The 17,266-nt window shown below is 38.3% G+C and overlaps 1 protein-coding gene across 3 annotated transcripts in view; it reads right to left on the minus strand.

The window, feature by feature from the left end:
* Positions 1–17,266, minus strand: part of CACNA2D3 (calcium voltage-gated channel auxiliary subunit alpha2delta 3) — a 597,478-nt gene that overhangs the window by 252,342 nt on the left and 327,870 nt on the right. For all 3 annotated transcript variants that reach the window (XM_075574868.1, XM_075574867.1, XM_075574869.1), the window contains exon 12: positions 3,155–3,233. In XM_075574868.1, coding sequence (XP_075430983.1) covers positions 3,155–3,233 — 79 coding nt within the window. The remainder of the gene's footprint in view (positions 1–3,154; positions 3,234–17,266) is intronic.

Here is a 17,266-nt window from a genome sequence, read left to right on the forward strand (position 1 = left end):
CAGAGAGGTAATACCGGCATACACATACATGTACAGAGAGATAATACCGGTATACACATACATGTACAGAGACATAATACCGACATACACATACATGTACAGAGAGATAATACCGACATACACATACATGTACAGAGAGATAATACCAGTATACACATACTGTACATGTCCTTTTACTGGATAGAGAAACCAAATACCGGACACCTGGCATCCCTCTTAGATTAGCGCCATTGGTTATGTGTAATGTGAATGTCTTTTGCAATCATAGGTCATGGTTGCAGCCAGATTGGTGATAAGCATCACACACGCTCTGTACATTGAATAATGAGGTTCTGGTTCCTGTACATACTGTAGCTTTATCCCACTCTGGAGGTATTATTGTTACATGGGTCCAGTCCACGGCTCCCGTAAAAGTGCGCTACTGTAAGTGGTAAGAGTTGTGTTTGGTATCAGTAATAGCCTGTTGATTCTGAGGGGATTTGAGGAATCTTTTAATTCTAGAGAGCAATGCCCTTCATACCTACTTCACCATGTGGGGATGTCAGGTGGAGAGAAGATCACAGAAATAGCTACTGCAGTGTGAAGCAGAAAGATGCAGTATTGCCTGTAGTTTGGTTATTGGAGGGATAGCTGTTCTAATGTGAATTTATATAGATCATCGTCAATAAGCTACAAGATGTCCAAGATGACGTGAGGTGTTAGGTCAGTGGTTTTCAACATTTCTTTGGTTAAGGACAGATGTTAACTCAACTCAACTCTAAATTGGATGCTAAAGCAAGACAGGTTATTTATTGTGTATACGTCCATGTAGAGATAATTGAATTTAATTAGGAACAGACACACCTCTGCTCTGTGTGTCGTCTTTATATCAGCAACCCCTATGCGAATCTGTGTTTGGAGTCCTTTTTTCTGCAACTTTATATACTGTATAGTGTCCGTCTGAGATGGAAGGATGTGAAGGAACGACCTATTTTAAGACTATAGTAGAACACTTTTTCTGACACATTTATATGTGTACTCTAGAGTAAAGTCTAAGCTTTAGTTTTACTTTCAGCAAATTCAGCCACACAGGGGAATGTGTTCAATCAAGAAAAACAATAATGTTTTGCAAACGTTGTATTGGACCCATTGTTGTCAAGAGGATGCAAAGAAGTAAACCTATATTGGTGGTGAATTAAGCAACAAGAGTTAATAATGAATAATTAAACATTAAAGGCCTGTATGTGCATAGATAGTGAGTTCTAGTTTCTTTATGTATGTGTGTTTGCACACCCACTGGCATTATGAAATTCAGAGGTATTCTGTTTTGGATGACCTTGCCAAAATATATACAGTAGTAATAAGTAATATGGTCAATCAATGGATATTTTCATTGTTAATTTAATAATTTTTTCCTATATTCATAACTACAACAATTTTGATTATATTCCCTTATCACAGAGAAATATTTAATACGACTAAAGTATCTATGTATATTTTGTGTTTAGATCTTGGAATTTAGAAAGGAAAGAAGGTAATTTGATGTTCTTAAGTATGTTTATTTGTATAGTTTGAAAACCTTTTACAAAGAACTGCAGAGATTACCCAAGATCTGTCTTATGCTTTATGTGAATTAGCAGTGTTCAATTAAGGATCTAATCAATATCTCCTAATCTTTTCATTTAACTTTCAAAAGTATACTTGTTTACAACATGCTGGCAAAATAGAACGTACATTTCATAAGCTATTCTGCAGGGATTTCTGGGTCTTGATTGTTTTAATGTATTTAAAATGGGCTGCTGCTTTGCATCATTAAGCACTCTCTCCCAAAAGATATGTCCTACTTCTGCATCAAATGTAACAGAGAAACATGCTCAGAAGGTCTTACAGTGTTCACATTAGAAGCCAAAATAGTAGAAAATGTGCAAGGTGGTAGGATACTCCCTGGTGATCTATTGCCAAGACAAGGACGTTGCTGTCCACAACTCAGTCAGGTGGAAACCTTGCAGACTGTCACAAACGATGCTGTGCACTGAAGGGGGAAATCAACTGCAAGGAGAATTGATTTTAGGGCCATTGACCTCTTTGACAGGAACATGTTTGACCCACCCACTGAAGGATTAAACTGCAGTAGAGTCAGTGAGCCAAGGTGAAGATTAGCTCTGCTAGTTCTTTGCTCTTTGCCCAAAGATACAGTACAGTATATGCTTGGCTTCACTATAGATAGCTTGACTGTGGGTGGTTGATATATGCAAGAAATAAATGAAGTAACTAAAGTGGCTGGAGCGTAAGGCTTACAGTATTACATTCTGGTTAAGTATTTATAGCCTCTGGCAATTTTCACTTAATGACCATTTTCCGAGCTGCAGAGATTTTCTCTTTATTCATTGTCACCCCTGATGATGTTAAAATAAAACTTTGTCTATGAAGCTCCATCATGTTCTTGTGCATTTTCCTCATCTAATAGACACACACACACACCCATATATATATATACATACTGTACATGATGTTTTGTTAACAGCCATGACAAAAGTATCTAAAAAATATTTTTTTTTCTATTGTTTAATGGCACATTAAAATAAATGATGTAAGAGTAAGTTAACACATTACAATTTAGCAGGGCATTTCAGACAGAAAGATGCCCAATGCTGGGGCAACATAAGGACAATAAAATACTGTATATCTTTTAAAAAAATAAATATCTAGGCTAGTGCAGTGAAACATACAGTATGCCCAAGTTTAGATATGACATTTGGCACACACAAGAATGCTAATTTATCAGCAGTTAATTAATGCATCCAGTCAGTCCAGTGAGGAATAAAACGGTGTATTACAAATAGCCTGTTAATTTTACTTTTCCACCTCATAGTCTTTTTTCCTTGTTGCTAAAACTGCAATAAAAACTCAGAAATACAAATCTGCACAGTTACTTGATGAATACATACAATATTTCACATAAGATTGTGCGATAAGTTTGTTGGAATAAGAATACTGATTTAAAAATTATCTGTTTCTGAAATATAACACAGACAACGCAAACATGTATAGAAAATGTTTAATGGTAAAAAAACACAAAATGTAGCAACATCAATTTTTCATTGAGAACACATTGTTTTTAACCCTACTTGTATCATAACTGTGTTGAAAAATGCAAGAAAACAAACAAACATACCTTTATTTGCACAGGCCATCCATTTCAAGTTATCAGCAAATACAGCCTCTCGTCCTATTAGATATGTGAATATACGAACCTAAAAGTGCAATAAAACCAATTAGAACGGCAATGTAATATAGACATGGATGTTTATATGTTTCAGTTGTCGGAGTCCATGTTGGCACTCTCATTCTCCATAAGTACGCACATGCCTTATTGATGCCATCTTCCATACTGTCCTTATACTCAACTTGTAGTGAGTGTCAGTAAAGATAATGCACTGTATTTTTGGTATTGGTCTTTGACTTGCGTTTTGAGCATTTGGGTACCTCTGTGTTTCATATTTGTATGGTCTCTGGTTTTAAATATATAATGCCATGCTCAGTAGCACTCCTCTGTGACACTCATATGCTTATATATATATGTTGTGGTTATTTTGGGGGTTCAATAGGAGCTTGTTAGGTGTCCAGTATATTTCATATTTGTATACCATAAAACAGGAGTGGCCAACTCCTGTCCACGAGGGCCACCAACAGGCCAGGTATTAGGGCTGTGGTGCAGCTATAGCCCGTGCAGCCCAGGCAAAGCCCTTGGGGACCCGCTCTCTAGGGTGACCAATCCATATTTGTCCTGGCATATTTGTCGAATGCGCATGCGCGATCAGATCTTTCCGCTTGCGCATGAGCGACTGGCAAACGCTGATGAGGCATGCGCAGTCAGCAACCAATCTTTGCGCATGCGTGGCCAACGCAATGTAATTTTTTTGCTAGGGGCCCACCAATGTCTACCTACGCCACTGTTTAGGGATATCCTTGCTTCAGCACAGGTATCTAAATCAGTGGCTCAGTCAGTGCAGAAGCAGGAATATCCTTAAAACCTGACCTGTTGGTGGCCCTTGAGGACAGGAGATGCCCCCCCCTGCCACAACGTCTCCCAGTGCAGCATCAATGTGGTCAGACTTAATGAAAGGATAAACCCAGGGGCTACATACATTCTAAATATAAAGAATAGCACATAGGGGTCATCAACCAAAGTCTCACTGCGGCAAAACTGGTGTAATACTAGTGCAACACATGGCAGCAGATGTATTTCATCAAAACTCTGCTGACTGTGAAACCTGTTATATTTGTAACATTAGACATAATGAAAAACATGTCATCAAAAGAGATCAATACAAATCCCAGGGCACAACGCGATAAAATACAATGTTACAATACAAAATAGTTAGGTACATAAATGAGTGAACGAGCACATTTTTTCCCAGTTGTTCCTTTCCTTTTTTGTCTTTGATGCATTTATTGTATTGTAACATTGTATTTCATCTTGTTGTACCCTGGGATTTGGCTTTGCACAAAGAAAGAACAAAACCAGCCAATGAAACGATACATTGTAATCTTTGTGCCAGCTCCCGTTCTGACATCACTTGGAGCACCAGTATTGGGCCAATCTTGCATCAGGAAGATTGTAATAAATACAGTCCTTGGTTTGAATGGGAAAAGTAGGACATTCTTAGGCTCATGGTTCCAATTCCACTGGTTTGTCCAGAGCGGCAGTAACCTCCGTAGCATCACTTTGTTTTATTTTCAGAACTCAGTCTACTTCAGGGGCGGGCAACTCTAGTCCTCAAGGGCCACCAACAAGTCAGGTTTTAAGGATATCCCTGTTTCAGCACAGGTGGCTCAATCTGTGGCTCACTCAAAGACTGAGCCACTGATTGAGCCACCTATGCTGAAGCAGGGATATCCGTAAACCCTCGTCTGTTGGTGACCCTTGAGGACTAGATTTGGCCAATCTTTGACTGAACCTCTGATTGAGCCACCTGTGCTGAAGCAGGGATATCCTTAAAACCTGACCGGTTGGTGGCCCTTGAGGACCGGAGTTGCCCGCCTCTGCTCTACTCCCATCTTTTGTGTCTATATGTATCTGAACTTTTTTGCTGCATTGCAATTCAAATATGCAGATACTGCAGTATAAAATACATTTTGCCACCCTCCTTAAAATCTCTCTTATTCATTTCCTATTTCCTTGTGGCTATGTGGTTATCTTTAATTACTTGTCTTAAAGGCATTGATAGAAGCTTATCAATGAAAAAATAGGGGGGGGGAAGGAAAGAATATACATACAAGATGGTGATTAAAAAAATCACACACATCTTCTTGTCGATATAAATATGTACTAGAAATGAATATGTTTTCCGGGAAAATAACATGAAAATTGTTCAGATGGAAAATTCAGTATAACTTTAACACGCAGAAACTCCCGTTTTCCCCAGAATTCCATCTCCTGGACAAACAATAGAACTTTGAGTAGTGCTAACACTGTGCAAAGTAAATGTGTGTAATCATCGTACTCTGACTCAGAGCCAGGGCTGCAAATATAAACAGCTGAATTAAAGGACATATACTGTACTCTTAAGTCAAAACAATATTGTACAATAAAACACTTCCCTACTGTGAATTCAATCTGAGTTGTCATTTCTAGTGGATTGATTGGCATGAGATACAGAAACACGCTGATGTAACGAAAGCACACGCGCCCAGAGAAATCCGATTCTCTTCAATGGGCCGCAATGTGCTTTACCGCTTAGCACCACTTAGTTGACATGTCTCTAACTATCTTATATTACATGCGTTGTGGTCCATATTTACATAGCACTGACACATTGTAAAGCATCTCAGGACTCATTTACTTGAATGGGCTGCATGGCGTGCTATGGTTTAGCACTGCTTAGTTTATATGCTCCTATATATAATCCCCCTTTAATATGGCTGCACTTAACATATAAATCAGGACTAGAGATCTTGTAGTGGTGTAAAATTATAAATGGCAAACAATGTCAGAAATATAAATTACATGCTTTCCTATCAAAGTATGCTGCACACTGCATGTATTCTCCAGCATTTTCACAAAGATATTCCATGCCACAGAAGGGAAACTTTCTTTTCTGCTTGTAATAGGTCTCGTTCAAATGGAAAGAAATACAGTAAGATATTTGTACAGGAGCATCCAAAATGACCGAGTCTGATTTGCTTTAGATTTTTATGGTTTAAACGCTGGGAAGTGAATTTGCCCCAAAGTTTTGTTTTTCTATTGTAAAAAAATTGTTTTTGTGTATATAAGAATATGTTATATTTAGAGCTTGAATATTTATAAAGGAAATAACACCCCATCGTTTTTCCAACGTGGTCAAAATCATAGTTGCATATGTAGCAGACATTAATGCCAATCAAGTGCATCTGAGACAGAAAAAAAGGCTTTATTTACAAGTTGAGAAGGGTGGGGAGCGGTGCCAGTCCTTTCTTCCATGTAGTAACACAGGAGGGAGAGGGAGCTATGAGACCTTTTATTGGTCAACAAGTAGTTATGTTACACGTTTTCCAAACACTCAAGGTCCTTCATCGGGTAACCCTGACCCTGAGTGGTTACTAAAGCTTGTAACATATCAACTACTTGTTGGTCCAATAAAAGGCATCATACCCCCTCCTGTGTTACTGCTTTAGTAGTTGAGTGATCCATTTAAATTATATGCCTTTCCCATTTTAAAGTAATACCCTAACACAATACAATCTCTGTTCTGCAGTACACCGTCTCATAGTTCTCACATACTGCAGCTAACTTTCCTGTAACTGCTGTGTCATATAAATGACACAGAGCCCTTTGCCTCTCGAATGTTTAATGATTCCAATATGCCAAACTAAACAGATGTTGTCTGATGTCAGCACTCTGAATTAGGGGTGTGATAATTGCCATTTACAAACCTTTGGCATTTCTATGGAATTTGTTAAACAAGATGTATGTGCGGAGGAGCTGGTATTAATCTATTCCATCTACAGAACTAAGAAAAGAGAAGAATTTAAATTGACTTAATTTTACATGATCAATGGCCTTCGCTTTACTTTTAGTACATTCCTACATACTGTAGATCTGGAAGGAAGAAATCAAGGTTTCTTTTTTAATCAAAGTCTTCTGGCTTCAAAGTTGATTCAAGGGAGAAACAAAAGTGCACCCAATTTATCAAGCAAAAAAAAGAAAATGCTATTGATATCTAGATATATTTTTGTTATTAGAGAAAAGAGATGATGAAAAAAAGAAATAGGGTGAATAAGAATAGGTAATATGTAGAGTTAGAAAATGTATTCTATTTGAATCTTTTTTTTTACTAATTCTTCTGCATACAGTTAAAACAAAACGCTCAGGCCACTGTAATTTAGGTAGCCCATATATTTCGATTTTAATCATCACATTATTTATTGTTATCTCTTAATTTTACAGTTTTCTACAGACTATTCTGTTTAGCTTAGAATCTTGAGATTGCATCATTCTTAAAATGTTTGATCTTTGTTCGCAGTGTTTTTTTATTTATTTTTTATGTCCCAGAGAATTACATCTTCATTTTGGCCTCCAGCTGATCTATTATCTGTTTCATAATAACTTTTTTTCTGGGGTTTGACATTTAATTTGAAGTTCAGCGCTCTAAGCCGACAAAACACATATTTACAGCTCAAGTCTTTCAAAATCTGAACTTGAATGGAGAATTAAAAAAAACATTTATTCTTAGCGTAAGAAAACCACAAGCAATTATCCACATAATAGAAATCATGGGTCATTGTGGAATCAGTGCTATATTATTAGGCTATTTACATAGGTTTGATGTTTTAACGAGTTACTCACAAAATCAGTATATGCTGTATTATATAAATAGTCAGATTTAGAATGGTTGTGCAATGAAAAACACTGATTGATTAAAATGTTAATCAATGGTAGAAATAATGTAGGTGGGAAGTATCAATTCTAGTGAACACCACAATAATATATCACATTCAAAAAGATAAAGGCTCATATTTCCTAACGATGGGCATATTCCCGAGCTCAAAATCCAGAACCCGTGATTAATTGAACCCGAAATGTCAGAGATACAAACCGTTGGGTTCACACAATATCTAGAATCCGAATCCGGGATAGAAACAAACTAAAACACATTGCTGCCTAAAACACTGATTTGGGTCCCACCTCCCACGTCTGAGCATCTGATGCCTCCGAGGCTCTCTAGAGGTCAGGGGAGGAGTAGTGACCCTCCCCATCAGATACTGTACCCCAAAATTCCTTAATCCCGTACCTCCTTGAAGGTACTGTGGTTGCAAGCCTCTTCTCCACGTTGATCAAGCAAATGTTCTGATTTCATCCTCACATCTTACTTTTGGTCATCGTCTTGGTGTTTTAATTTCTGTTGGAATCCAGTCGAGTACCATCTTTGTCCAACGAGGGCCATTTCTTCTTGTGATATGTCCGGCCCACAGCCATTTTAATTTCCTGGGGTTCGTCACCTTCTCTTCCCCCCCCTCCCGCCCCCCACCCCTGCATTTTTGCTGGGAGGGTCTGTTTGCTTGCAGCTGCTATCACTTCACCTCAGGACTATCCTTGATATAAGGACACATGAATCGCATCAAAGGGTGTCAGCCGTTTGCTGGTGTTAGAGATGCCCTGTTATAATTCCCATAATCATTTATTATCTCTAACTGTCCATGAAATGTCTGTAAATTGAATGTATACGCTCTGTTCATTTAAGGTAACCATGTATTGACATCATAACTCTGTGTCCAGGACATATACGTGAAAACGAGCGGTAACTGGCAATGTACTACTTCCTGTTAACACATTTTATAAATAAACATGTCAAATTGCTTACATTGATGTTTTTGTATGACCTTAACATGCAGTATATCCAATATATACAATGTTGCTAGCACCAGCTGACTGAGGAGCGAGCTAGATACACCCTCGTTAAAATCAGACAAACACATATATGTGGACATTAAGAGACTCGGGAAGACTCAGCCATGATAAATCTACGCACAAATATCCTATATATATATATATATATATATATATATATATATACTGTGTCTAGAACCTGTATTTGGGGTGCGACTGTATATAATAACATAAGTGCATGCGTCAAGTAATACCGATTCTAAACTATTTTCACAAATAAGTATATTAAACATGTTTTATTATCAGTTCCTTGTGTGCTGATGTTATCTTGGTATTGTATAATGAGTGTGTATCTAGTTAGCTCCTAGAACTATTGTGTACAGGTATATGGGTCATACTGTATGTTAGGGTCATAAAATATATCTTTTTTTAAGCAACTTGACATGTCGTTGATTGCCTCCACGTAATGTGTGTAGGACAGAATACTCAGCTGCAGGTGGATTTGTCTATTGTTTGAGCCCTCTTCATAAGTGATTGTCAGTTTCCATTCTGCAATTCGCAGAATACCATGAATTAATTGCATGTTATTGTGACAGGTTTACATGTTGTTTTACTGTATGTAGTTCCCTGGCAACCTCCAGCAGATGGCGTGTGTGCCGAGTTAACACAACATAGATTGATAGGTTGTAGCGTCCTAGGTAACCACTCAGAAGACACCATTTTTAATGTGCACTTTGATCCCTCCAAGCCACTGTAAAATGAACAATATATGTTGTCTAATTTGTCTGGATCCAAATTCTGGCTCATCGTAGGTAACTTTTGCATAAACATTATGTTTATTTGTGTAGTGTCTTCTTTTATTTAGAACAAGCTACAGAGAACACAGGCTTACAGAATAGTACACTGTAATAATGCTACACTACATGTACTGTACAATAACCATTGGGTTGTACAGTACACATTGCAATTGATGCTACTGAAGTAGGGTAAAAGGAATGACACAATGAATAACAGGCTGCTCTTCTGGACAAGCCCATTGTGCAACCCTGAAAGATAATACCTCTGGCAATAGTTCACATAACCATTTTTGGAATATAATCACACTCCATCAGTCAAACTCATGAATACAACATGCCTGGCAGAATAAGCACAAGTTATTTATTTTGTTATTTATTAGCTTGGAGCGAAAGCAAGATAGGTTAATGAATCAGCAAACTGCCACAAATAGCAGTAGTTTTCATCAGGGCATCCTGTGCTGAGTACAGTGAGACATGGGCAGCAGTAAGTAAAGGGATTTTTGACTTGCGATGATCTCTTGTAATGTACTACTAGTTTTTAGCATTAAAAATTGCATTTTGAAAAGGAAAATATAAAGAAGATTTAAAAACTAACTAATTTGCAAATTGTTGCATATTTTCAAACTATGATAAACTGTATGTACAGTATATAAAATAAAAAGTAATTGATGTGTGTGTGTGTGTGTGTGTGTGTGTGTGTTTTATGCCTTCATTGTTTTAAAAAAGATTGATATTTATACAAAATCATATACTTCCTTGTAATTTCATATGCCCAAATTCTCAAATAAAATGTAGACATCAAAAATAATATGTGCATAGTTTATAATTGTGTCTCTTATAACAGTGTATGCCCGAGGTTCCCAACTCCAGTCCTCCAGCTTCAGCACAGGTGGTGCAGTCATTGACTGAGCACACTGATTGAGCCACCTGTGCTGAAGCAAGAATGATGTGCTCATGAAGTGAACCTTCAGAATAAATTGTTGAAGATATGGACAGGTACAAAGTGTAGGAGGTGAGAAAATAGAACAAGCGAGAGAACACAAGGCGTTCAAGGAGCTTCGAGGTAAAAGGCAGGAGGGAGACAGGGCAACAGAAAGACAGGTAGGGTCAAGCTTGCTGTTTTTGGGTAAGGATATAACTCCTGCATGTTTGAAGGAGGTGGGAAAGGGACCAGAGTAGAGGGTGTGTGTTGTTCCCTGTTGTCTGTGCAAATCATCAAACACATACTGCACATAATGTTAATGGTGGAATTTTAATAAGTGTGTTTGTCCGACGAACGGTATGTTTTGCGAAAAGGGCGATAGTGAGTAAATCCCCTTTAAAGATTAAGATACCTGCCCACCCAAAATGCTTATCAATGTATTGTCAGGCAATCAATTACACCAAAGCAAAACCCATATATGTCATATACAACTGGCGGGATTGCTGCGTTAATTCAATGTATTTCATAATTATAGATTTTTCTAACGCTAACTTTTTCCAATTCTCATTAAGGTGTTAATACAGCAAACAGTCATTGAAATATGACATGCCATTCCTTACCTAACTAGACTAATCTCCTTCCCAGGTTATTATACTGCTTTACAGTTTATCTTTGATTAAAAATTAAATCTGAATTTACCACTTGCTACAGTCTTGCAGGATATGTGCTCCTACAGTGAAATTAAGAGGGACTAAATATTTAATACACTAGTCTAATTAGCTACAAACTGTTACCTGATTTCTCTCTGTAAGTGAATGTGAAAGGACCCCAGAGGCCGGATATTATCCTTCATCTATTCTAGTTCATAGGAGTGAAATTACAAGTTGTAATTAGACTATTCCAACTGAACTGAAATAGAATTTTGATAACCACCTTATTAAAATCCTAAGCCCCCCTTGGGACAGGCCAAATTGTCTGTACCCTAATCTAAGTCTCCTTATCCTCCATACACAGAGCTCCTGCTGCCAGACTTACGCAGCTCATATTTATGTCTAATTAATGAGTACTCTAACAAGTCCAGCTGCCCCCTTGGCAAAGGCAAAAATTATAAACCTATGGCTGTCAAGTGACGTGAATAGCCCAGCTGTTTAATAATGTGTGCTTTAGGCGACACAGCTGTTAAGGTGTCTATTTACATTACAACATGTAAATCTTTGTATGCAGATCACATGCCTAAAGACAGTAAAACCCAGAGCATCAAGAAGAACATTAAGCATTGTTTGATACCGGAGGGTAGAAGATAACATATTTGGCTATATTATGCTTCCATAGGGAACGCATTTTTTTTAGGCTGTGGAATCAATGAACAGTCACAACAACAATAGAATACATTTCACATTTCTATGTCCCCTTTGAGTGCTGGAGGGGTCGTGGTTACCGCAAAAGAGGTGGATCTGGTTTGAGACCTGGTTTGAGGGCCCAGATTTACTAAACAGTACTAATGCTAAGGTGTACTTTGTGTATCACCAGAGAGTTAATCTCTGTCTCTCTCTCCAGAAAAAAAACATCTTTCAGGGTTGATGCTTCTCTAGTGAAGTTCAAAATGTTGAAGTTCGTCTCAACTTTTTCTATCGAACTTTTAGGCGAATTTTCTAACTTTTATGAAAGTTTGAATAAAATGCAGGCAAAGGGAATTTGTACAAGTTCTCACATCCCTAGTCCCTAGTCCAGTGTTTTTCAACAGGGGTTCCTAGGAACCCTTGGATTCCCCGGGCATCCCTAAAGGGTTCCCTTCAGTCGTCAGGTCATTTGAAAATGTTACCAAATACAGAAGAATTTACAATTCATCTTATCTCAGACGCGCTATTAGAGAGGGTTGGGGTTCCTAACAATGCATCTGATCTCAGACGTGCTATTAGAGAGGGTTGGGGTTCCTTACAATGCATCTGATCTCAGACGTGCTATTAGAGAGGGTTGGGGTTCCTAACAATGCATCTGATCTCAGACGCGCTATTAGAGAGGGTTGGGGTTCCTTACAATGCATCTGATCTCAGACGTGCTATTAGAGAGGATTGGGGTTCCTAACAATGCATCTGATCTCAGACATGCTATTAGAGAGGGTTGGAGTTCCTTACAATGCATCTGATCTCAGACGCACGATTAGAGAGGGTTGGGGTTCCTTCCAATGCATCTGATCTCAGACGCGCTATTAGAGAGGGTTGGGGTTCCTTACAATGCATCTGATCACAGACACGCTATTAGAGAGGGTTAGGGTTCCTCAGAATTTCAAAATATAATTATAGGGTTCCCTGACCAAAAAAAGGTTGAACATCACTGCCCTAGTCAATTTTCCATTGGCTTTTGCACAACATGTCAGATTTTAGGATATGGTAGCTGTAGTAATGTATTATTATAATCAGACAATGGAATGAAGCACTTGACAACTCTGAAATCAATAAAAATATATATTTATTAATTGGGCAATATGCACTAAAGATACTAGGAAAAGAATTATGTATAACTCTCAGAAAATTTAGAGACAAAATAAAAACTACAGCTAAACCCCATTATAACGTGGTGCTCAGGGGCCACAGAATGAGACCTCGTTATAACCGGGATTGTCCCCTTGTCTTGCTGTCAGCATACAGTCCTTTTGTGTGCATCAAGACATCATATTTTCCTGAGGTCAGCCCATTTGTGGGCTAAGGAAATCTCTGCAGTCTTCTTTCTCCTTATGTCAGCCCAAATGTGAACTAAGGAATCTCTCTCCTGTTTCTCACATCAGGCTTTTTCTAAGAGTCCTAATCAGCAGGTGGAGTCTGGTCGATTGCCTGTGTGCAATTAACCAGCACACTGCTGGATTTAAAGGCAGCTTCTCTCAAACAGTGATAAGTCCCTGTTACAGATGGATACTAGCAGATGGAGAGTTATGAAGTAAAGACAAAGCACTAGTGGAAATAGAAGTCTCAAGGTGCACAGTACTCCATTATAGCCACGCTTCAGCCTGCTGAGAGTAGAGGGGAAAAAAGTAGAGCTTCAAAACGCAGGGTAAAAATTCTATGGCGTGTCTACCCACGGCAGAGATGAGAAGTGTGCAGTGACACCATATTTAGCCTCACTCTCTCGATGACATCATGAGTAGGGACGTCACTGATTGGCAGTGTGTACAGTATATGGGGACATAAAGTGCTTTGTTGGATTCTTTTGTTTCTCCTATCAAAATATCAGATGTAGTTCTAAAAGGGGAAGAATACTTTATGTTTATCAGACATCAAATCATCACACAAACTGTACAGAATATGCATTAGAAAATGAATGCATCTCTTTATAGAGAATAAGTCTCTCCATTCCTTTAACCTGTTTGGCGACAAAAATTGTGAGTTGCAAGTGAACACCAAAAAATTGGAAGCTGGGGGATATTTTAATAGATCGCAGGCTATGCAACATTAATAAGCTCCAGGGGGTTTAGATGTGCGGAAACCTCATCTTAAATTAGGCAGTAACAACAGTGACAATGAAATGTGCTGAGAAATAGTCCCAGAGAGTCACATTATTTCCCATCCATCCAACAACACTTCAATAATAGCTTTAAAAACTAAATTAGTAAAGCAGAAGCCAAGAATATGATTTAAAATTTGCATTTATTGTAGAGTCAAAAGCAAATTAAAAGAATTAACGCCTCAAGGAAGATGTTTTGACAATGTTTTTCTGAAGTGTTAACCAGACACTATAATGATACAGTTAATACAACATCCTATTTGCCATTTAGAGTACAGAGCTGAATGAATTGCCCATTAACATGTCACATACAGGTCCATATTTACTAAGCGGTGCTATGACATACGAGATCTTCACTGGGCTAAGACACCTAATAGCCCCATCCAAATGAATGAGCCATGAACTACCATATTTACCTTAAGTAGGGAAACAACACGTGATACTTCTGCCAAGAAACACACACTTCATTAAATGGGCTTTAAAGGGCTATATTTACTAAGCAATGCTGGAAGGTGTCTCATGGAGTTCCACAACTTAGTAAATATGGCTTGTCTCAACATCTATGTATATTGGGGTTTACTCATTCAAGTTCGGTAGACAGTATTGAATCGTAATGACCATTCACCTGAATGACCTTTTAGAGGATTAGCGGCAATCTTGCTTTAGGGCCTCAGTCAATGAAAGCTGAAGTGGCCGTTAGGTGCGTTTTCTGCCAAATAATCCCATAGACTTCAACAGCCCGAACTTCGGAACATATTGAATGACCCCCTTAGTCACGAAACCTGTGTGTGACAACCTGAGCACCCAAAGGAGTCTGGGTATTAACATGGACATGGGTAAATAAAGTTCTCACTTAGCATTTAAATGCCTTACAGGGAAAGAACCAGAAAGGACCTTAGTATAATAATAATGCCACTGAAACAGGCTGTAAAAAATTTTATGAGACGTAGGAACAAATCCTGGACACTTGGCATTGTAAAGACTCCAAATATAGACCCAGAGGTCAAGTTATAATCTAAAGTAAATGTTAGGAAAGGTTTATCCCTTTTGGCGATAATAACATGAAACAGAATACAGTATTGTTGTGGTTAGGCAATGTTTCATGGCAAAAGCCAAGATAATTGTTAAAGACCCAATTTGAACCGAGTTTCTATTCCTTTTCTTAGGGATCTACAGTAAGTATCAACACAAATGCTCTGTGTTTACTTTGTGCAGGTGGCTGTGTGACGCCGGGGAATGATGTGTTTTACATGTAATGCTGATCAATATTCTGTGATGTTTATGGCACGTTACAGAGTTTGATACACCCCATTAGAGGATGTGTATTCTGTAATTACTCCTCCTATTGAGATTCCCTAAACCACGAGCTTGTGCATATGTGGCAAATAAAATACGAAATACCATCACACATTTATACTAAGAAACACATTAGGTTTTTGCCAAAATTCACATACACCCCTCTATTTTACTGTCATACATACTGCATACCCCCTCTATTTTACTGTCATACATACTGCATACCCCCTCTATTGTTTTACTATAACGCTTATTTTCTCATTATAAAACATATTTATGCTATAATGTTGAAAAAATGCAATTTTAATAATAGTTCCAAGAATGTAGTTGTTTAACCTTAAAAAACACTCTGTTTAGTTTCTGAACGTTAGATACATTCACATGCGGAATGATAGTTTTCACCTCTGCGATTAACATTGTGATTTCAATACTAAATTATGTGACTGTTTAACTAAAAGCCAAAGTGCAAGAAGTGCTTATTGTTATTTCAATGAAGTATAGCTGTTTCAAATAGCAAAATGCTTTCTACGCTTCTTTATTCTATGTACAGAAGTAGCCAGACATGCAGTCTCCGGATCCGCGGGTGAGAAAGCTTAAACTCGCGGCTCCACCGGAGATAGCTCTGCAGCGACATGGCTGTGGGGGATCCATGCTTCCGGATCGGACCACCTCATTGATAAGCTTCTGGCACTGGGGCAGTCACGGATGCGGTTCGGTAACTTGCCCTGGTACCAAATACAAAAAGACCTTGCTACATCTGTACAGTGATGAAGATGTTGACAGAAGCAAAGCAATACTACAGCTTAAAGTGGCAACCCTGCCTAAATACCATAGCGTGTACCTCAAGGATCCTACAACTGGTTACCTTCCCATCTTCCAGAGAGATTACTTTTTAAATGCTTTGTCGCTAATAAAGATGGTTACAGAACCACTTCCTGTCTGGAAAGCCAATCATCACTCCCAATTACTAATTGCCTGGAAAATTAATCGGAATGATTTGCTTGAAACTTTTAAAGATAGAATTCTGCCTACAGTGCTATTCTGTATTAGAAATTAGGCTTATCTTTTGGGCTATAGCTTCTTCAAGTAGTCAAAATATATTAATACAAATATTGTTCTTATATAGCGCTGACAATGTTTACAGCGCTGTACATAGAACTTTGCAGGCACACTGAGTCGCTGCCCCATAGAGCTTACAATCTAATTTTGGGGCACAAACATCAGATGACTCGTCCAAGGTCACAAGGACCTGACACTGAGATTGAAGCAGGGGAATCTGGTTCAAATCACGGGCCGTTGCTTTACTCCCTGAGCCGCTCCTTCAGCCCATTGATTGATCTGGAAGAGTAGAAATTGTCCACTAGTTACTTCCATGGAACATTTAAAGAGTTATTCATTGAAATGGGATTGTGCCGATCGTAAACAACTTCAATGGGAGTTTGCATATGATAGTGACCTGATCTGCAACTACTACATTTTAATGAATATCGATCCCCGGAGCTGAAGTGAATGGGGTTCAGGTCCGGAAACCCCTGTTTCAATCATATGTTAAGATATAATAATGGGGGGAAGCTCAATAATTGCTTTTTTTAACTACAATAAGTAATCCAACTGTAGAGGTGAATTGTTCAAATGAACATATTATATTAATAGTGAGGACTAGCTGAACAAGTACCCAGCATTCAGACATATTTGTGAGGACTAGAGAGAAAAGGAACCCCATAGGGGAGCACTCAATGATAGTCTCTATATAGTTGACCACAGACTCTACACACTGGACACAGATATAGATATATCTCTACCCCAGATTGTAGCACCATTTACTCGATTTAGTAGCAGTTGCGAGGATCCTGTCCCTTCCCTACCCCTTCCTTTCCTTGGTTCGGTTCATACATATTTGGCAAG

The sequence above is a fragment of the Ascaphus truei genome, chromosome 17 (genome assembly GCF_040206685.1).
Source record: "Ascaphus truei isolate aAscTru1 chromosome 17, aAscTru1.hap1, whole genome shotgun sequence".
In the NCBI taxonomy this organism is placed as follows: domain Eukaryota; kingdom Metazoa; phylum Chordata; class Amphibia; order Anura; family Ascaphidae; genus Ascaphus; species Ascaphus truei.